Genomic DNA, 22,393 nt, shown 5'->3' with positions numbered 1-22,393 from the left:
GTTGGTTCTTCCTTGAGCAGATGTATGTCAGGACCGGTGACATGCCGAAGAGGGAGGCATTGTAAAAACCCACTCACTTGCTCTGAAGTGAGTTTTGTTCACTACCTTTATCTTGTAATTAGGGAGGGAAAGAAACACATTGTGCCTTTTCCTAGAATGTCCTCCTCTCTGTCCAGGAAAGGAACACGAAATTATGATGCAGTCCACTTTCAAAGTGAAGGACGTGTTGATAATTGGCTTTTGTATTTCTCTATTTTATTTTCTCATAAAAGATACTTTCATAGGCTAAGAAAATTGGAGCAAGGAAGAAGGTAAAGTTCACCTTATGACTTAGCATAGGGGGGAGAATTCTGGCCATGCTCCAGGTAAATAGAATCTTCCCCCTTCCCCCACAATTAGAAGGTAAATAAACAAAAAGAAAACAAAACGACACACACACACACACACAGAATACTCTCTTCCTGGAACATGTCCCAGCTTTGTTCAGGTTGTTACCAGGAGTCCTTACACCCCCCACATTTTCTTCAAGGTGCCGTCTGGACTCTGCGTCCTTCCTGAAGTCTTCTCTGGTTTAAAAAAGCCATAAATTGGTTTCACCATTTCTCCCCCAACTTCCATCCCCCTCCCCAGGACCCAGTACTAAATGGTGTAACAAGCAGAGGTTCCCAAGCCTTAAGGGATACATCCTGGCCGTGCTAATGTCCGGTTATGGGACCTTGGGAAAGTTAATTTCTCATAATCTTTCTTCATCTGTGAAGGGGATGATGATAATGTGTCTCGTAGGTTTGTTAAGGTTAAATGAGGAAAAATACAAGAACCTAGCCTGTCATCATTTGTGCTTCTCATCTACCTTGCTTTATAGGTGACTTATCCACCGCAGTTCCCGGAACGTGGTGGCCCAGGATGTGCACTGAATTAATGAAGTCATGTGTAAACACTCCTTCTTCTACAAAGGCTCTCCTAGCTTTGTAGCTATAACACTTTAAATTGCAATTTTCTAGATTGTTTTTTATTTTAAGGACGAGAAGTCCTCATTGAAGTGGAGAAACTCCCACTTCTTACTTCATTATGAGCATTGATGTCAGCATCACAGTGCCCGGGCACGGTGTAATTCATAATTCCAGTTGTCCGGTCGTTAGTGTTGAGCAAATTCTACTGGAAGTGAATGTTAATTGGAACCTTTGCCTTTGGAAGAGAAATGAACTTTTGGCAAGGTGAAAATACTGAAATTCAATCTGGGAGAAGCAAGGGGGTGAGGTAGGAGCTCATTAAAAACCAGACACAATGCTAGTGGTTCCATGGGCTACCTCTGAGCTACTATTCTCATGTCATAGATGAGGAAAGGTAGGTAATTTCTCCAATGTCCTCGTCCAATTAAGTAGAAGGGTCGGGGGTCAGCTTCACACTTGCCAGACTTCACAGCTGCTTCCCTATAACATCTGACAGTCCTGGAAGTGAAGCTCTTTTTTGGGAAAGCTGAGGCTGACTTAAAATAACCGTTGCCTCCAACTTGTGTATTGATATTTTCAAGATGAATGTGGGATCTTGGAGCCTGTTAGTTATGCATGGGCAGCCTGGCTGAGTCATCAGTAGTGGAGATGCTGGCCTTGAGGCAGCTACAGGAGGGTCGGGCACTGTATAGGGAGCCAGCTGGAGCTCCTCTGGCTGTGGGTGAAACCCAGAAGAGAGCATGGAAATGATTAAAAACAAAACAGGATGATGTTGCCCGAACTATATATATAAAAGCCTAAGCAACCGGACCGGCTGACCTGGTAGCTATGATGTGCAATGACCACCAGGGGCAGATGCTCACGCAGGAGCAGAAACCACCGGCATGGAGACATGAAACAGACTGATGAATCTCAGAGGGATGGGGGGATGGGGGAGGGCGGGAAGAGATTCACCAAAGATCTTGTATGCATACTAAAAGCTCAGTGCATAGATTCATGCATGGGTGGGGTCCCTCACCCTGGCCTGTGAACCTCTCACAATCTGGGACCCCTCGGGGGATGTCGGAGAGCCAGTTTCGGCCTGATCCCCACAGGCCAGGCCGAAGGACCCCATCAATACACGAATCCGTGCACCGAGCCTCTAGTAAAAGATCATTAAAGACTGGCCCTCCGATATAAAAGCTAGAACCCAAGAAGAAGGAGGTAGAAATGACTAGGTAACCATGGGATTTTCTTTTTATTCATTGAAATATTTGCTTACCTGTTCATTTTGCGATTACCTTGTTGCTTATAAGCAAAGATGCTCGTTTTACAGTTTCCATATTAACTTTTCCCTCATTAATCTTGCATTCTATAGCAATATGATATTACCTTATCTGACCTACATCAGCCAATGCTTGTTAGTCTGTTGAAAAGCAAGAGAAATGACGTTGAGGCTCGGATGGTTCACCTGATACCCGAGCTCTGCTTCCTAACAGGTAACGTTTAGGTTTTATACTCCGGCAGGTTCCTCCTGATCACAGGCTTCTGACACTTAGCAGTGGGCAGGACCTCCTTCAGTTAGCTGAACGCCTGAGCATGAACTCAGCCTATGGAGGATGGACCCTTTTAAGTACACTACTTGGTAGTAGAGAAAGTGGGGAGGATGGGGTGCCCTTGGGAAATGGCTTGGCACCTAGTAAACGTTACCTGTCTCCTGCATCTCGTGTATTCCATTTGTTATTTCCATGTAAAATAAATAGATAGGCCCCAGATCTTTTCCTAAAACCAAGTTGCTGCTCTTCATCGTTTTTTGAAACTCACTAGTTTAGGAAGTGATTGGACTGTTTCTCCCGTGTCCTGTGCCCAAAGACCCTTATTTTCCTTTTGCTTGTGCTTCCAGAAGGTAATCTTCACTGAGGAGTGGAATCTGAATAACGGTCTCGAGTACTTTTCTTCATGTTCATTTGATTAACAGGGTGGGACTAAGGGAGGACTTTCACTTTTTACATTTTTGTATTGCTCGAACCAGTGAGGGTGTGTAAATGTTTACTTTGCGATTAGAAATACTCGTAAGGATATATTCCTTGAAGGGAGGGATGCTTCATCTTAGTGATGTTCTGATATTCCAGATCTGCACAGTCCCATATGGTAGCCAGTAGGCACATGCATTCACTGAGCACTTGAAATGTAATGAGCGTGGTTAAGAGATGTGCCATGAGTGCAAAATGCAGACTAGATTTCTAAGACTTAGTATAAAAAACGGGAAAATAACTCAATAATTTTTTACATTGATTTCATGTTGAAATTATAGTATTTTGGATTAAATTGAGTTAAATAATGCATACTATTTAAGGTAACTTCACTCCTTCCTTCCCTCCCTCCCTCCTTCCCTCCCTCCCTTCTTTCCTTCCTAACGTGGCTACTAGGAAAGGTAAAATGACCCATGTGGCATCATTTCTATTGGCGAGTGCTATGCAGACCCTAACTCTGAAAAGCTTACACTGTGCCTGAGATGGGTTGGGATTACATTGTAGACTATTCACTTTTTTCACTTTATTTTTGCTTACATTTCATAGGACTGACTAGCCAGGCAACCTCGGATTTCCAGCTGATGAAGGCTGTGGCGGAAGAAACGCGGCTCAGTCCACAAGGAAGGCAGCAGCGCCTGGCCAGGCTTGCTGATGACATCCAGAGGTACGGGGGTGCCTTCCCAGGACCAGGGTGTACCCGCCGAAGGCCTCGGTGTGGAACTGGCGGATCTGTGGAATGTTTCAGTCCCTGGTGAGAATGTCTCAGAGCGAGGCACTTGTGGATTGTGTTGTCCTGGGTCACGCTGGCAGAAGTACCACCCACTGCAACTAGACGCCTCTGCTTTCATCCATTTAATACAGTGAGGTTCTGGATAAAAGTTTGAATGAAGAAAAGGGCTGTAATTGAAAAAACGAAATCTGCCCTGCTGGCGTGGCTCGGTGGTTGAGTGTCGACCTATGAACCAGGAGGTCACGGTTCGATTTCCGGTCTGGTCACATACCTGGGTTGTGGACTCGATCCCCAATAAGGGGCATGCAGGAGGCAGCCCATCAATGATTCTCTCTCATCATTGATGTTTCTGTCTCTCCCTCCCTCTCCTTTCCTCTCTGAAATCAATAAAAATATATTTTAAAAAACAAAAACAAGATCCCCCCAAACTACCACTCCAGGCCCCCAATATTCAGGGTCAGGACTGTTGAGATCCTGATAGAGTGGCCTCAGCACACTGATCAGTAGGAAAACTCCTCTGTGTACTCTTTAAACTTAGGAATACCTTTGTGCCCTTCGGTTCAGCACACCTGATTCTCAGATGGCATTCCTGCACTCATTTGTGACAATGAGCTGTAACCTGTGATGGGAAAATTGAGCTGCTCCCTGGTTCTCCCTGCTGGCCTCCTAAACCTTCTCTGTCTAGTACTGTAGCCTCACATAACTATTGGGCACTTAAAATGTGGTTAATGCCACATCTTGGAATGGTTGCATTTTGGCTACATTGGGTTAATAATATATATGTATATAGGGTGTCCCAAAATTCACGCAAGATTTGCAATTCAATTCAATTGCAAATCTTGCGTGAGTTTTGGGACACCCTATATAAGTAATTTTACCTGTTATTTTTTACTTTTTTTAGTGCAGCTACTGGAAAATTTAAAGTGAAATATGTGGCTTGCTTTTTATTTCTACTGGGCAACATTGTTGTAGAATGATGTTTCAAAAATACATTTTTATTGCTTTCAGAGAGGAAGGGAGGGGGAGAGAGAGAAACATCAATGATGAAAGAGTCATTGACCGGCTGCCTCCTTCATGTCCCACACTGGGGATCGAGCCGCAACTCAGGCATGTGCCCTGACCGGGAATCAAACCGTGACCTCCTGGTTCATAGGTGGACGCTCAACCACCATGCTATACCAGCTGGGCTGATCTCCCTTGCTCTCTCTCTAAAAATAAAAAATAAATCTTTAAAAAAAGTGTTAAGAATTTGCTCAAGGTCACATATCATGAAATGTTAGCACTGGGAGTTAAGCCCTGGTCTGTTTGACTCAAAGGCCCATTTTGCTAAGCAACATGCTGCACTGGAAGCCTTTCCCAGCCTTGCCAGTCCCAGATGGGCACAGTTGCCCCGTGATTCTTTTGAGCAGGAGAAAAACCATTAGTGATTAGAAATAAGTTGGGAATCCTAAAACAAACAAGCAAAAAATCAGTCTCTGAATAATTCGGGAAGTTACAGTTCTGCCTCTGATTACTAAATTCTTTAGAAAATAAGCCCTTGAATGACGTAAGACTCAACTCTATCAACAGAAACAAGGATGCTCGCTTTGAGCTGGAGACCTGGGGGCTGCATTTTGGATCCCAGATGTCACTGACTGGCCGGGTTGTGCCTTCTGAAAAAATATTCATGCAAGACCGCATAGTAAGTGCAGTGATTTTATATTTATTTAACAGTGTTTGCTTGAATGGGTGTAAGTCCCATCATATGCCAGAGTGGCCAAGTGGGCTTGCCGTATTCATTAGGTTTCTCTGTGCCCATGTTCATACACTCCCTTTGTCCTAAACCTCGAGGTCCCCTTTGTTTTCCTTTTCAGTTTCAGGGCATTTGCTCAGCTTAGCAGCATCCAGAGGACATGATTTAGGTCAGTCGGTGTGATGTGGTGTCACATTTAAAGATGCACTTAAAAAAATGGTATTTTAAGCCATTGCAATTAAAACATGCCCACCTATTATAAGATACTGTTAGTACTCTTGTGTCACTAAAAAAAAAAAAATCATAATACCTGGGAAAATTCTACCAGTTGGTGGAGGTTAATTTTAATACATTTTTACTGATACCAGAGTTGTTTTTATCCCAAAGTAAAATGCTGCTCAATTGGCACAAACATGAAGAAATTCACACAGGACACATCCCCAGCTATAGTATTTAGGGAGGAAGGCATCCTGAAACTTCAAAAGACCAATCATTGCTTCTTTAGGGCTTTAGTTGAAGAAATGAATCTATTTTATGCAAAATTGTGCATTATCTTTCTACTTTTTCCATGTTCCTCCCCATTTCAAAATCCAGTTATGTTTTATTTTATTGTAAAGGCTCTCTTCTTGCTTTATCCTATCTAATAAAAGACAAAAGGGTAATTGACCATACCTTTGCTACGCTTCCCATTGGCTAATCAGGGCGATATGCAAATTAACCGCCAACAAAGATGGTGGCCGGCAGCCACAAAGCTGAAGTGAGCAGGAGGCTTGCTTGCTCCAGTGATGGAGGAAGCCAAGGTTCCCCGGCTGCCACAGCCCGGCTCTGAGCTCCGAAAGCAACAAAGTTTCAATTATAGAAAGTAAATAAACCCCAGATACCTGCTTTCAGCAGGCCGTGGCCTCAGAGCTGGAGCAAGTAGGAGTTGGCTCTCAGCTCCAGTGACCTCAACAAAGTTTCAATTATAGAAGGTAAATAAATCCCAGAATTAAAAGAAAAAAAGGAGAAGCTGGGAGCTTCAGTCGCCAGCCAGCCTGAAAACAGCCCTCAGCCCCTCACCCAGACTGGCCAGGCACCCCAGCGGGGACCCCCACCCTAAAGGGTGTGTGACCAGCCTGAAAACAGCCATCAGCCCCTCACCCAGGCTGGCCAGTCACCCCAGTGGGGACCCCCACCCTGAAGGGGGTGTGACCAGCCTTCAAACAGCCATCAGCCCCTCACCCAGGCTGGCCAGGCACCCAAGCGGGACCCCCACCCTGATCCAGGACACCCTTCAGGGCAAACCAGCCGGCCCCCACCCATGCACCAGGCCTCTATCCTATATAGTAAAAGGGTAATATGCAAACTGACCCTAACAGCAGAAAGACTGGGAATGACTGGTCACTATGACACACACTGACCACCAGGGGGCAGACGCTTGATGCAGGAGCTGCCCTCTGGTGGTCAGTGCACTCCCACATGGGGGAGCTCTGCTCAGCCACAAGCCAGGCTGATGACTGCCAGTACAGCGGTGGTGGTGGGAGCCTCTCCTGCCTCCTTAGCAGCGCTAAGGATGTCTGACTGCAGCTTAGGTCTGCTCCCCACTGGCAAGTGGACATCCTCCAAGGGCTGCCGGGCTGCCAGAGGGATATCTGATGGCCAGCTTAGGCCCAATCTCCCGGGGAGCAGGCCTAAGCCAGCAGGTGGTCATCCCCCGAGGGGTCCCAGACTGCGAGAGGGCACAGGCCGGGCTGAGGGACCTCCCCCCCACCCCCGAGTGCACAAATTTTTGTGCACCGGGCCTCTAGTTTGATATAAACTGACATGTCTAAACTAATGTAACTGAGCAATGAAAGGTTTGTGTTGGCAGAATGCAGATTTTTTTCATCATTTCTTTTTGATAATCTATTCCAAATTACCAATACCTTACTGGAGAAGCTGAGGGAAAAACTACTTTTAAAAACAAAACATAATTTTGTAAAGTACTAATATGTAGGCCCCTGTTAGGACTTTGGTCAGGAGTCAATGAAGAGAAGCTCAATTTTAGTTCCACATATAAAGCAGGATTTAAATATTTAAAATTATTTGTCTCATCATCTCCGTAAGTAAAGTCCTGTTTGTCAGAGATTTTCTTGCATTTTTTGGCCTGGAAACAGGTCTCCATAGACAGAGCACTAAAACGAAGAGGCTGCCCCCTAGAGGTGGTGGGGGATGGCTACAGGTGGCTGGGTCATTGACGTCTTGACCAATTCTGCTTTTCTGAATTGGGTTCCAGGAAATGAGTAAACTAAAGGTTCATGGACACCAGAGTGGGCCTTGGGCATTTGTCCTGGGTCTCCTTCCAGCCCTTACAGGTGGGAGTGCAGGTGAGAGGGCCATGGCTCTCCTCATACTGGCTGTAATGGGAAGGAATAAACGTTGGCTCCCGACAGAACCATTCATGGGAGGGCTAACCCTTCCCCCTCATTGTCAGGCTAACGTCTCCTCTTGGAGCTGAGTCCCTGCCTCACCACCTAATGTCAAGGCATCGTGAGGATAGCTGGTGGTTGGAAGTTAGAGTGCTTGGTGGGAAGTGCCCTGGCTGAAATGTCAAGACCAGCATTCTGAACCTGTCACAGCTACCAACTGCTCCATAGCCTGTCTCAGCCACAGCTTTGGAGTCTGTAAAACAAGGGGATGATAATGCTTCTTAAACATGAATGTGCAGATGGATCACCTGGCAACTTAGTAAAATGCAGATCCTGATTCAGTGTGTCTGGGGCGGGGCCCAGAACTAGGTGTTTCCAAAAAGTGCACAGCAGCTAGCCATGCTGCTGAAGACAACACTTTGAGGAGCAAGGGAGTCGATTCCAGTGTGGTTCTTCTAAATTCTAACAGTGGCTCTTCCCGGCTCACCATACCAAGGACACTTCTATTCAATTGCAGCCCATGGATACAAGCAGAAGATTGGTGCCTAGCGTGCCAGTCTCAGGACTCCCCTCTTCAGTACAGGGAGCTTGTTTTCCCTGGTCACCTGGGGAACCTCCCGGGTGAGCAAGGAGCTTGCGTCCTGGCTCATTTTTGCTCCTAGATGTAGCTACTCCTCGTATACATATATTCCTAACTGCCCTGTAGGGTTTGTTGGTTTTACTATGAGGACCTGGAGTATCAGTGACCAGCATTTTCTGCGTGACCTGTCTAGATGCCTAGAGTAAAGAGACCAAATTGGACAGTCTGCTCACCTGAGCCATTCATAGTCAGGATCAGAGATCCTTACAGCTGGAAGGGAACCTAGAGATCGTTGAACCGGACTCCCTTTTGTGCGCACAGTGCAGGCCTGTAAACTAAAGGGACTTGTCTAAGGCTCTGCAGCCATGAGTGGCCGACCTGGGGAGATGCTCAGATGCCTCCACTCCTAGGAAGCACCTTGTGTTCGTTTACACCTACAGAGCTTGTATCAGTGTTTCGAGTCTGAATAGCAAACGGTACTAAATAGTTAAGACAATGTGGACCATCTTCACACTCTTTATTGAATTGTTTTCTGAATAAAATGTTCAGCCCTATCATGATCATTATTTTTCCCAGTGTCAACCTGTGTCTGCTGCTGATTGGTCCAAGGATATTCGAAGTTGCAAGCTGTTAAGCGCACAGTCTCTGAATAAATGGCTGATTATATGTAGCAGCAGAGCTGAAAACGTGATTGAGAACTTTCTGAGCTGCTTGAGAAGAGTTGGAAGTTCCATGGGGTTTAATGTGGACTATCCCAAAATGTGAGCATGTCAGTCACCCAACCTTTCTTACGTGTGTTTAGTTTGGTTAGAATCTAGGAAATAAGAGCTGATTTAGCTATAAAAGCTTCTTTATCTCAGCAAAGTTTCCTAATATGAAGTGCCAAGAAGATAGTTCTAAGTAAATAGACATTTGCAATGATGTTTAAATATACTTTATGTTGGTCTTTGTAAAACTTATTTTTTCAGTTTTTAAAGGCAATAGTCTCATTACTTCAAAGTCAGTAGTAATTCGGGTATAAACCCATATCTTGCCCTCTCAACTTTTTTCTTTAATTCTTTCATATTAGTTATTTATAAAACTTAATAGCAAATGGGATATGAAAAAAATGAAAGTTGCATTTCCTGACTTATTTGGTAAATTTTATGCTTTACAATTGAATGTAAGAATAGATCTGAAATAAGTTTTTCTGATGCTGTTACTTTAGTATAAAATGAGTCATTTACAAAGTTTTCTGATAAAACCAAGGCCATTCATTAGTTCTTCAACATATATTGAGTATCTACTCTATGTTAGATAATGCCGGTTTGGGGGGGATGAGAGAGACAGATTAATTGCTTTTCATTTAGTAAAGGATCCAGACATACCCAAGCACACTCCAAACTGAACATTGTTTTGCTTTTAAAAAAGTCATAAAGTTGATCATGTCTCATTTTATTGAGCTTGATATGCTTAGCAAGGAGCTTTTTCTATCCTTAGTAGGGATACTTCTTTTCTTGTGATGGTGGAGATGCAGATATCCTCATTAGCAGGATGGAAAATTATTCTTTAAACACATAGTTGCTAATTAATTACATCAGCATTGTTGAAATCCACAGGTCTTCCCAAAGTCTCATTTTACACCGCAGTTTAGAATTCTCCTCTTACCAAATCTGTTAACAGATTGCCTGGTTTGAGTTTCACTTGCTCTAATTTCTCTTAAACCATGAGCTAATTAATAAGGCAGGGAAAGACTAATGGAAGAAGCCACAGCCAGCAGACCTTGCGCTGGCACCTTTCTCACACCAGTTCCACCAGCAAGCCCGCGCTCATGTCTGTCCCTGGACGGTTTTATTTGAAAGCCCGTATTTTGTTCCATCTTTCCCCCCTTCCCCCAATGAAGTATCCATTTACCCGTTAGACTTATTATGTGCATAGTTTCTCCCACCTGAAACATTTGCCAGATGGCTGGGGAAGAAATGGATAGTGAGATAGCGGTCTTTGCATTCAAGAGATTGAACTGGAGAAGTCAGAAGCATTTAGTCGTTTTAACAGAGCTGTAAACCTTCCGCCAGCTCACTGGAATCAGCAAGCAGGAGACCAGTGGTCCTGCCCCCTGCTGGGCAAGTTTTAAAAGGTCACAGGGCATTGGGGCAGTCCAGTCATAGACACTCAAAAGAGTCTGATTATACATAAAGAAAGTGGATTTGGAAATTCCTCTGTGTGGGAATTATGTCTGTAGTCTCTGACCCCTGACTTGATGTAAGCACAGAACAGATCATTGATAAGCACTTGCTGACTGATTGATTAAGGCTTCAAACAAGCTGTCACGAAGGGGGAAAATCTTTTAGCTTGAATCATACAGTTTCAAGGTTAGCTGAATATGTTGGTCTCATTAACCTGATGATTTTGAAACATTCATTTTAAAATTCTTATGGAGATTTGGTATTAGAGAAATCTTACTCCTAGTTTAACTTGAATCCCGTTTCAGACACTTGCTATTGAGACTTGTGGTTTCCAAAGTTCACTTTCAATCTCATTTTGAGCAACAGAATTATTAATTGTAGGGATACCAGGCAATTCAAAAAATTTTATGTCCCCCCCCAAACTATTTTTAAGGTAATAAAAATGGTTATTAGATATTTCTGGCATATCTTGGTGTGTGAGAAATGATTTTAGACTCAAAAGGTTGTCACTTTTCTCTAATGATTTTTTTCTCAAATTGCCAGTCTGTTGTAAAAATCCACTTGTATTATTTTAACTCTATATTATGTGCTACTACAAAGGAGATTTTATATCTTCAAAATTAATCTTTTTACGCAGCATGAAAGTACAGGAAAGTCCAGCTGCGTTTTTTGGCGCTTTACAGAAACACGTTGACCCTGATGTTCAGTTGGTGAGTACAGGATCATTTTTGTGTTTTCACGTATAATTTTTATTTTTCCTTGTAGATAACAGTCTTTAAAGAAAGAATCTGAACATGATCTCCCGTAATGTTTACACATTGCTATGCATTTCCCCAAGCATCCAAGAAAGTATTAATCTTAGCATTTTAATCAACAGTTTATTTTTTTCCCTATTTCTAATATTAATTTGAAAATACTTGTTGTTACCCCTATTATCAGCCTCTTGGAGGTCTACATATTTTTCTACTTCTTGGGGGTCATCTTTCACTTGAGATTTAAGATAAATTGATTCCCATCTTAACCCATAAATGTTGGGGCACCCGTGTTCTTTCCGGTGTTTCAGGGATTCTTGGAGGGTGAGGGTTTTTCATGTCATGCCCCATGTTCCTGCTTCCCCTCCATTCTTGCCTTCCTGTGTGTATTTTCAACTTTTGTGAGTGCCATGTCCTCCTGCATTGCACCAGCCTGTGGGATTTTCACAAGTGTCTCATTTTCCAAAGTAGTAGTTGTGTGTGTGTGTGTGTGTGTGTGTGTGTGTGTGTGTGTGGTGAGACTGACCTTGCACAGGGTTTGGGGCCAAGGTTTGATGACATCACACTCCAACATTGCAGACAAGTTAAAATTGACATCCCTGTTCTTACAAAACCTCAGCCTCCCCTTTTTCTTGGAAGTGTGTGCGCTTCTCCAAGGCTGAGGCCTCGCACTACACTGCAGTGCCTTTCCTGTCCCATCCCCTCCTCTTGCGTCCTAGCTCATTCACCCCAGCTCCCTACTTTCCTGCTCATATCTCATGCAGAGCAGCTCAGCTCTTGTAGTCAGACACAACATAAATGGTCCGTAAGGATGCTGTATGAAACAAAGGGAATTCTCACTCTCAGAGCATGTACTTTTTTTTTTTTTTTTTTTTTTTTTTTTTTTTTTTTTACCCTGGCTGGTGTGGCTCAGTTTGGTTGGAGCATCGTCCTGTGCACCAAAGGGTGGCGGGTTCCATTCCAGGTTAAGGCACATACCCAGGTTGTGGGTTTGAATCCTGGTCAGGGTTCATATGGAAGGCAACTGATCAATACTTCCTCTCTCTCTCTCTCTCTCTCTCTCTCCTCCTTCCTCTCTAAAATCAATAAAAATTAAAATATAACTTATAGAAAAGTTGCTAGTACAAAACAGTCCCATATACCATTCACCCATGTTCCCCAGTTGTTGACATTTTATCATATTTTCTTTATCATTATCTATCTATCTACCATCTATTTATTGTCCTATCTATCTGTCTGTCTGTCTATCTATCTCTTTTTTTTCCAAAAACCATTTGAGAGTAAGTTACAGACATGCTAGTCCATTCCCCTTGAATACTTTAGTGCATATTCCCTACAAACAAGGTTACTCTCCTGCAGGACCCTAGGACAACCATCAGCATCAAGAAACAGTATGAGCAGCTAATCCACAGACTCCATGAACATTTTCCCATTTATATGTCCTGTCTAGTAAACGGATCTAATGTGTTGCACTTGGTTGTGCTGTCTCTTTAGTTTCGTGTGCAATCTGGAACAGTTCCATAGTTTTTTCCTTGCCTTTGGTGGCCTTCTAATTTTGAAGAGTATAGACCAGTATTTTGTATAATGCTCCTCAATTTGGGTTTGTCCAATGTTTCCTTATGATTAAATTCAGGTTATGGACTTCGGGCAGAAGTATGAATCTGTGTTCTCACTGTGTCCTATAGGGTACCCCACTGATATAGGTGGTACCTGTCAAGTTATTCTTTTTCTCTTTATAATTAGTTTTTTCTTCTTTTTGATAGGGAGATATTTTGAGACTCTGTAAATATCTATTCCTCATCAAACTTTTACCCACTAGTTTTAGAATCCATTAGTAATTCTTGTTTGAATCCATTATTACTATGATGGTTGCCAAATGGTGGCTTTCTAATTCTATACGTCCTTTTACATTTATTAGGTGCCATTATATTATAAAGAAAAGCTTCCTTTTCTCTCCAATTCTTTGTTCATCTATTTATATAAGTATGGATCCCTATATTACTACCTTATAGTCCACTACTACTATTTATTTTTATGCCCAGAGTGTCCCTGGTTTTTCCAGTGAGAGCCCCGTTCAAGCTGGCTTCTACGTCTTGTTGACATGTCCCCATCACCCTTGGAACACATCCTCACTGTCTGGCACAATGAGATATGCCAGGCTAATTTTGAAGTTTTGCTGCCCAGCTCTGGAATCAGAAATTTCTCTAACGAGCCCTGATTCCTCTGGGTAGAGAACAGTATTTGGAAACCAAGATCTGGGCATTGGATGTGCTCATTTGCTACTGGAGTGTCGCTGTCCCAGGCTCTCTCAATGGGCAAATTGGGGCAAATATATGTGTGTATGTGCCTGCATGTACATACATATATATATTATGCATAACTACATCTATTTTATTACTATATGTACCTATGTATATATTAAAAACATGTTCACACCTCCAGTTCTGATTCAATTCCACAGGAAGGCACTCTCCCTTTCCAAATTTGTACCCCTCCTCCTCTGCTAGTGGCCGCTAAATGTATGCTTATCTCTCCATCCCTGGTGTGTAACCAGTCTCACTTGGCTCCCACCTTCTTTGGCCCTGGTCCTGTTGGGCCACTGCCTTGCTTCTACCACCTACCTTGCTTGGCCCCAAACTCAATGGATGGAAGGAAGGAAGGTTCCTAAGATAATTTTGCTGACAGTTTAAGAATACCTTTTCCTACTTTCTATAATTTCCTACTTAAATAACTTTAGCACTGGGCATTATGATTTTGAACAGATCTGTAGGTGAAAAATAACTTTATTTGTTTTCTTTAGCTTATCATGACAGCACCTATCTTTTCTATAGTTTAGGGGGTGGGGGTTTGAAGGTAGAGAATAGAAGGTAGAAAGGAGGTGGAGGTAGTCCAGGGGTCATCCTTCTCTAAGGGAAATACCTGATAACTAGGGCAGTGACAGAGCTGGGTGGACTTAAAAAATATCAGGGGACACCGAGTTTCTTTCTCCTTATTGTCTCTCTTCCCATATCCCTACTTTCAAGCACCAGGAAACAAACATAAGTTGTTTTTGTTTCCGTTATTTTGGTTGTTCAGTACCTAATGGGGAAAAGAGCACAGTGTAAGCCAGTTCTCTGTGGGTGAAGTTGCGAGGCAGAGGGGGTGAGGCAGGAGAGCCATAGAGGGTCATGCAGAGGGGCAGGTGGCCGGAGGAAGAGCTCAGTTAGGAGGGAACTCGAGGCCGCGACAGAATGAAATCAGTAGAGAAGTGAAGGGGAAGGGGAGGGTTGGCTGAGGGAGATGGTAAGACAGAGTTGGGCTTGGTGGAGTGGATGGCTGATGAGAAGGCGTTTCAAATGGCCTTGATTAATTGTCAAAGTTTAACGACCTGTAGGCATGTTCACATTTGCCGCTTGAGAACTTAAGGGCAAAAGATGTTTGAAGAATCCATGTATTCATTTTTCTTTAAAAAGCAATTCCTAAGCATAAGTAAATTGACTCTTTTTTTTTTTTTTTTTTTTTGCTTTGCTTTTAGGTCATGTGTATTCTGCCTTCCGCTCAGCAGAACTATTATGAATCCATTAAAAAATATCTGAGCTCCGACTGCCCAGTCCCAAGCCAGTGTGTGCTTGTTCGGACCTTGAGTAAACAGGGGATGATGATGAGTATTGCCACCAAGATTGCCATGCAGATGACCTGTAAACTCGGAGGCGAGCTGTGGGCCGTTGAGATCCCTGTGAGGAATCTGTCACTCTTGTCCTTTTAGTAATCCGTTGATCAGTTCATTTTTAAAATGTATTTTTTAAAGTTGATTTCAGAGAGGAAGGGAGAGGGAGAGAGAGAAACCTCAATGATGAGAGAGAATCATTGATTGGCTGCCTCCTGCACGCCCCACATTGGGGATCGAACCTGCAACCCGGGCATGTAACCTGACCGGGAATTGAACTGTGACCTCCTGGTTCATAGGTTGACACTCAACCACTGAGCCACGCTGGCGGGCTGATTAATTCATTTAAAAAATGAAATCAAAGTGGGAGACTTTGTACAGGATCCCAGAGGTATTTGTTTTGCTTGTTGAGCTCTGCTCTGGGTTTGGCTTCCACAGCCACTGTGAAGGTGTGCACAGGTGAGGCGTAGCCCCCGTTCTCCAGGAGCTTCAGTTAAGCTGATAACAGAATAGATCCTGGGAGAGAATCTAGTTTGGCATAGACTTGGAAGGACGTGCTTTAGAGCTCTAGCAGCTATTTAAAATCTGCATTCCACGGCCTTTGCCTTTATCTGCTTCCACCAGGTGCTAACTCTCAGAGTAGCCTTGCATCCTGGTTGGGCCTCCCCAAACCGTGGAGAGCTGGCAGAGCCTATCATCTGAATCTCCAAACGGCGTGGGGAACTGAGAAAATCCTCTTGTCTTTCCTGAACTGTGGCCACTGTGGGAGGAAGTGCAGGAAGGAGAAGTGAGAGAATGTAGCCCATTCTCTTACGCTTCCATAAGCAGGGTGACCCCAGCTGCATAGCCAGGTGAGGAGTCCTTAGAGAGCTGAAGAAAGGGGGCTGGAATTCCTCTCCAGATTCCTTCAGCCCAGAGGCAAGGGATAAATGGACTGAGCACTTTCCCAGAATCCTTTGAGCCACTGATGACTCATGGCCATCTCCACAGAGGATGGTTGCTATTTTGGACTGTAGTGAATCTCTTAAAGCAAAGTATGTACCATATTCTTCCCTTCCTCTTTAAGTCTCTTTGGTTTCTGGTTAAATATCTGCCTCACCCGGACCTTGATCTTCCTGGCACATAGCTTAACTTGAATAATTAAACAATGGGGGCAATTTTAAAAACTTTCATATTAAGCTGTTTGAGGAAATAATACCTCATCCCATTAAAATCATGAAACATTTAATTTTACAGTTAAAGTCCCTGATGGTAGTTGGCATCGATGTCTGTAAAGATGCGTTCAACAAGGGAATGGTGGTGGTTGGCTTTGTGGCCAGTATTAACCTCAGAATCACCAGGTACTTTTACAATGACTCTAACATATTCTTCCACTATTTAGACTATTAATTGTGGTTTAACTAAAGACTATACAGCAAGGAATAGTTTGTATTCTTTACTTATTTGTAAAATGTGAATACTTAAGGTCATAAATTAGACTGACATAAATGATTGATAATATTGGGGCAATACATTGCCGCATTAAAAAACTTTTTATACATACATTAGGACAAGCTATTGCTCATATACTAGTCATATTGCCAAAAGGATGGCCGTGTAGAAATTCTTGTGCATTTATTTTCTGAACATCTGCACTGTATTAGGCATTGTACTAGGAACTTTACATACATTATGTCAAGCAGTTGAGAGATTGCCTGGACTCATGCTTATGATTATATTATTATTAATGCTCACAGACACTTGATATGGTGGCTGTTCGCACAACTATTAAAAACATAGGCAGGAAAAAAAAAACATAGGCAGGATTAGGGATAACACGTTAAACATGAGCTCATAGTTCTTATTAAGTTCTCTTAGAATTGTTCCCATATTTGTAACTAAACAATGCTTTGAGGCAGTAGGAGCTGTTGGCAAATTCCTTCTTCCTAGACTTAAGCTGTTTGATTTACTCCATTAAGTTTGTGGTTAGGTATCTACTTGGGATTGTGGAAAATAGGAAAAATAGCAGCATGCCTCCAACCTCATTCCAGGCTGAAAGAGACCCTTGTTACATGTATCACGTCCCTAATCAAGCAGATAAAGCAGTGGTTCCCAAACTTATTTGGCCTACCGCCCCCTTTCCAGAAGAAATATTACTCAGCGCCCCCTGGAAATTAATTTTTTTAAAATTTTAATAGCAATTAAACAGAAAGTGTATTAATGTTTCTACCTTTTTTTGTAAAATATAGTAAAGAAAGGTGTAAATTAGAAACATTGAAGTTTGAAATTATGAAACTATTTATTGAACTCAGAATAGAAAGGTAATACCAAAAAAGTTAAAACACATGCACCTGTGGCCATCACCGCCCCCCTGGATCGCTGCAGCGCCCACCAGGGGGCGGTAGCGCCCACTTTGGGAATCACTGAGATAAAGGATGTCCAGCCAGTTAGCAGCACCCTAATTGCATCACTATTGTTGCCTATATTTAGAGGAGTATAGTAAAGTGGACGGCATACATAGTATTGTCGTGACCTTCATTTTCTAAGTGCTTTAAATTAATTGATGACTTAAGCAAGAAAACTTGCTTCTGAAATATAAATAACTTAATCATGTTAAGTTTTTTAAGTCCAAAAGGCTCACCATTAGAAGTGGAAGATTATGCTTGAGAAATCTTTGACTATTTTGAAAGTAGAAATCTACTGTTAAATAAATTCCTTTATAATAATAACCTAGAGGCCTCTATTAGTGCTTTTATGTGGCAAATGCTAAGCACTTTATGTGTATTATCTAATTTAATTTTTACCGTAACCCTGTGAGGTAGTAACTATCATACCAGCTTGTACATGTCCTTGTTACAGGTGAGGAAACTGAGCTTACGTTCGCATAGCAGAGTCACGTAGTTGATGAGTATACAGCCAGGATTTGAACCCAGATGTGTCTGATGTCAGCACAATGCTTTAGTTTCTCTTTTCAATAAATTTCATTTTGGGGGGAGGGTGAGATTTTAATGTAATTGTGACCATATAGCATATACAAAATTGTGAACAACATTGATTTAAATTTGTAATGTTTATTTCTTAATTTAACCTTAATGCATGTGTCTAGTAGACATTTTTGAGCTTTACCTTTGTTTTCTGCTTATTTTAGGTGGTTTTCCCGCTGTATCCTTCAGAGAACAACCGCTGAGGTTGCAGACTGCTTAAAAGTTTTCATGATCGGTACTGAAACCATAACAGTGTGGGTGGGCTGCAAGACTGTTCCTTCAGACCAAGGTCCATGTGCTGATAGTAGAGCAGATAGGAGGAGGCAAACTCCCCCAGCCTACCTGAGTCAGTGGGCAGCCAGTTGCACATCCCCAGAGCTGTGTGCTGACTCTAACAGTCAGACTGTGGAATTCACATTGTCTTCGGTGTGTGATAAACAGAAAGCCAGGAGGAGGGAGAGTTTGTAGCTGCTGGTGGCTCTTGCAAGCAGCTTGAAGGCCAAAAGAAACCTACTGCAGAGGAACAAGGATTACGACAGAGCAGTGTTAGGTGTAGAAACAGGAGTGAAGCTTTGGGGATGTTAGCAGGCAGGGTGGCATAGCAGGAGAAGATGGGGAAGACAGCAGGTGAGGAAGGTGCCCTCTTCACAGTGTGACCGGTGAAAAGAGGGACCCGGAGTTCCCACCCCTACCAGCCCAGGCCTGGGTCTGGTGTTGTCATTCCTGAAAGGTGTGTGTGCACTTCACTCCCTCCCCGACCTGCGTTTTCCCATCTGTAAACTTTGGGGATTTTTAAAGAGTTTTTTTCTACTAAGAAAGTGAATTTGGTGATAGGTGTTGGGAATGGACTTACATGTATGATCGTCTTCTTAAAGTTAATTTAAGTTAATTTCCTGGATGATAAACTTATACAAATTGTATATACAATATATACACAAAAAGAATCACTGCGTCTTTATGATATTATTACTTTCTTCTCACTTCAAAACCCGGTCTTTTTTTTAGTGGTTATGAAAAGTTTCTGTTGGGTGGGAGTTACTGTCTGGTCTCTGCCTTTTGGTGATTTCTAGTTAGAGTGGGTGGAAATGTGTATAAAATTTATACTGTCAGTGAGACTTGAAATCTAATTGGGTGAGTCCCTGTGGAGATACTTCCAGAGGAACAGCCAAGGTCTCTCCTTATATTTTCATACCCATGCTCATTAAAGAAGAAAATGAACTAAACTTATTCAGTCTGTATTTATTGAGAGGATTTAAAGACTTAGAAAAACTAAATTAGTGTTAATTTGGTTCATATAAAGAATTTGTATGTCTGTTGCATGAATTAAGTTTTAATTTATTGCTTAAATATTAAAATTTTACTGCTGCAATATGCTAAGCTTAAGAATCTATTTGGCCATAGAAATCATTATGATTCCTCAAATAGCAAAGAGGCAGGAATGTTCCCTAAAGTTATTTGTTCTTATGTTATTGCAAATACAACCCAAGTTAGGTATTACCCTATTTCACAGTGGTCTGAAACAGCAAACTTATTTAAACATTGAAAAATTTTTTAAATATTTTTTTATTGATTTCAGAGAGGAAGGGAGAAGGAGAGAGAGAGAGAAACATCAATGATGAGAGAGAATCATTGGTCACCTACCTCCTGCACAATACCCACTGAGGGTCAACCCGCAATCCAGGCATGTGCCCTGATTGGAATCGAACCCTGGATCATTCAGTCTGCAGGCCAATGCCCTATTCACTGAGCCAAACCATCTAGGGCTAACCATTAAAATTTAATGGGAATTGTATTCTTCGTTAGCATTGCATGAGTCATTCTTTTCTTATACCAAATTCTGCAGGAGCACTCAACAAATGGTACGAGTACAATCAGGGTTTGCCCGCACGGATTATTGTGTACCGTGATGGTGTAGGAAATGGTCAGCTCCAAACACTTCTTGAATATGAAGTTCCACAGCTGCTGAGCAGTGTGGCAGAAGCAAGTTCAAACACCAGGTATTCAGTGCATTGTTCTTTCTCCAACTCCTGATTATACTAGTAGCACATTTGTTGTAACTGTTAGAATTGCTGTTTGTCAGCATAGCCTTTCTATGCAGCTAAGTTTTGCTCTGTTTCTGCATCTGGATGGATTGATTCCCCCTAGATTGGAGGGTAATCAGGATGGTCTTACGTAAATAACCTGGAAGGCGTGAGCTTTGGGTGCCTGGGGACATCCTCCAGAGCCTGACACTGAGATGCAGCAGAAAGCTTGCGGGGCTGCCGGCAGATGAAGATGCTCAGACATGTTAATGTGCCATGGGGAAAAAACAAGCTATGGCTTCAAGTTCAAGGCCCAAATCCACACACAGGGCAGGCACTGGTGTGCGGCCGAGGTCTGTGGCAGGTAGAGTGAGTGCTGTGAACACCGAGCTGCACGTGGAAATCGGACCATCTTCAACACCAGGCACCTCGCTCCACTGCCACGTGTCTAGCTTCCATGTTTCAGTACAACATTCATTATGTCAAGCGCAAGAAAAATATCAGAACTGGAAAGTGGGGGAGGATGATCATCTGAAAATATTCGGAAAGCATCTTCCAAGCAGTGCACAGTGGGCATCTGTAGGGTTATACCATCACCTCCATCAACCAAGTGTGGCAGCCAAGAGCCACAAAGGAGCTGTCTTAAACTCATCAGTGACTGTTAGGAGGCAGAGCATAATGGTTTGAGGGCAAGATTATCTTCAGCAGCATCTAAATTGTCAGAGCCCAAATCTCTCCCTACTCAGTGATGGCAAGTGAATGTGTCTGTTCTGAATCACAAATGTGCCATTTAGGGATTGCTGAGGGTGCTAAGGAGTTAGTTTTCTAGCACTAGGACCGTGATCGGCAAACTGCGGCTCTCGAGCCACATGCGGCTCTTTGGCCCCTTGAGTGTGGCTCTTCCACAAAATACCGTGTGCGGGTGCGCACGTACAGTGCGATTGAAACTTCGTGGCCCATGCGCAGAAGTCGGTATTTTGTGGACGAGCCACACTCAAAGGGCCAAAGAGCCGCATGTGGCTCGAGAGCCGCAGTTTGCTGACCGCTAGACTAGGACATCAACGTCTAAGTCTCAACATTGGAAACAATAATATGGATTTTAAATAATTAAAATGCTTAAGGGGAAATTTCACGGTGACCTTTGCATCCCAGAGGCCCCTTCCATGATGGCTAATACTTGGACTTGGCCTTGGCTTTCCCAAATGCTGACTTTAACACTTGGTCATTCAGCATTTGGCCCAAATGTGTATTTGGTTCACCCATCCATCCTTTCGAGAGTGTGTTCTGCATGGTTCAAAAGCGATGATTTGATGAGTAAGAGGGACTTGTGGTTCTTCCTTTCCTATTCAGAAATTGAGAGGGAGGCAGACTGAAGGTGAAAATAGAGGGACTGTTCCTAATGGAAAAGAATCTTGTCTCCACAGATAATTCTGGAAAATCATTTTTTAGAAGTGCTTATTTAAGTTCATTGTCCTATTGACCATTCCCCCCTTAAATGATATAAACTAGCCAGATGATTGGACCTCCCACACTGTCCGCAGCAAATCAGGACAATACCTAATTGAAAAAATTGCATGTGTCTCTGGGGGAGGAGAGATTGAGGTTGATTTTTAAAAAAATATATATTTTATTGATTTTTTTTTTTACAGAGAGGAAGGGAGAGAGAGAGTTAGAAACATCAATGAGAAAGAAACATCGATCAGCTGCCTCCTGCACACCTCCCACCGGGGATGTGCCCACAACCAAGGTACTACATACCCTTGACTGGAATCAAACCTGGGACCTTCCAGTCTGCAGGCCTACGCTCTATCCACTGAGCCAAACCGGCTACGGCGAGGGTGATTTTTATTTTCTTTGTTGTTGCAGTGCTTTTCTAATAAATTTATTCATTTATTCCATCAAAACTTAGAATTACTATATGTCAGTTTATCTTTTTTTAAAAATCAGAAGATAGGAAGCAGCATGGCTAGGTTTCCGTTCTCTGTCTTACTTTCTTGTCTCTCTGGCTCCAAGCTCCAAGCTGTCGGTGATTGTGGTCAGGAAGAGGTGCATGCCACGGTTCTTCATGGAACAGAACCGCACCTTACAGAACCCACCACTTGGCACCGTGGTGGATTCAGAAGCCACGCGTCCTGAATGGTCAGTGCTGTTGGAAAACGGATGTTCAGTGAAACATTCGCTGTGTGTTGTTCAAGTTTGGCCTTATTTTGTTTGCCTTCTTTCTCACATTCATTCCATTTCCCCCCTCAGGTATGACTTTTACTTGGTCAGCCAAGCCGCCTGTCGGGGAACTGTTAATCCCACCCACTATAATGTCATCTACGATGACAACGGCTTGAAGCCGGACCACATGCAGAGACTTACATTCAAACTGTGCCACCTGTACTACAACTGGCCGGTGAGTGACAGCCGTTTACTGACACTCGAGTACCGATATTCAAGGTTCCCACCCAGG

The 22,393-nt window shown here is 42.9% G+C and overlaps 1 protein-coding gene across 1 annotated transcript in view; it reads left to right on the top strand.

Annotated features, from left to right (window-relative positions):
* The window catches only part of PIWIL4 (piwi like RNA-mediated gene silencing 4), a 42,473-nt gene that overhangs the window by 18,878 nt on the left and 1,202 nt on the right, over positions 1–22,393 (top strand). Inside the window, exons 9-19 of the mRNA XM_059710972.1 lie at positions 2,308–2,428; positions 3,509–3,626; positions 5,262–5,373; positions 8,968–9,152; positions 11,194–11,266; positions 14,823–15,023; positions 16,191–16,294; positions 18,082–18,152; positions 19,761–19,914; positions 21,952–22,077; positions 22,189–22,336. Coding sequence (XP_059566955.1) covers positions 2,308–2,428; positions 3,509–3,626; positions 5,262–5,373; positions 8,968–9,152; positions 11,194–11,266; positions 14,823–15,023; positions 16,191–16,294; positions 18,082–18,152; positions 19,761–19,914; positions 21,952–22,077; positions 22,189–22,336 — 1,413 coding nt within the window. The remainder of the gene's footprint in view (positions 1–2,307; positions 2,429–3,508; positions 3,627–5,261; positions 5,374–8,967; positions 9,153–11,193; positions 11,267–14,822; positions 15,024–16,190; positions 16,295–18,081; positions 18,153–19,760; positions 19,915–21,951; positions 22,078–22,188; positions 22,337–22,393) is intronic.

Source organism: Myotis daubentonii, chromosome 9, assembly GCF_963259705.1.
Source record: "Myotis daubentonii chromosome 9, mMyoDau2.1, whole genome shotgun sequence".
Lineage (NCBI taxonomy): Eukaryota > Metazoa > Chordata > Mammalia > Chiroptera > Vespertilionidae > Myotis > Myotis daubentonii.
This window is presented reverse-complemented; position numbering and strand designations above follow the sequence as displayed.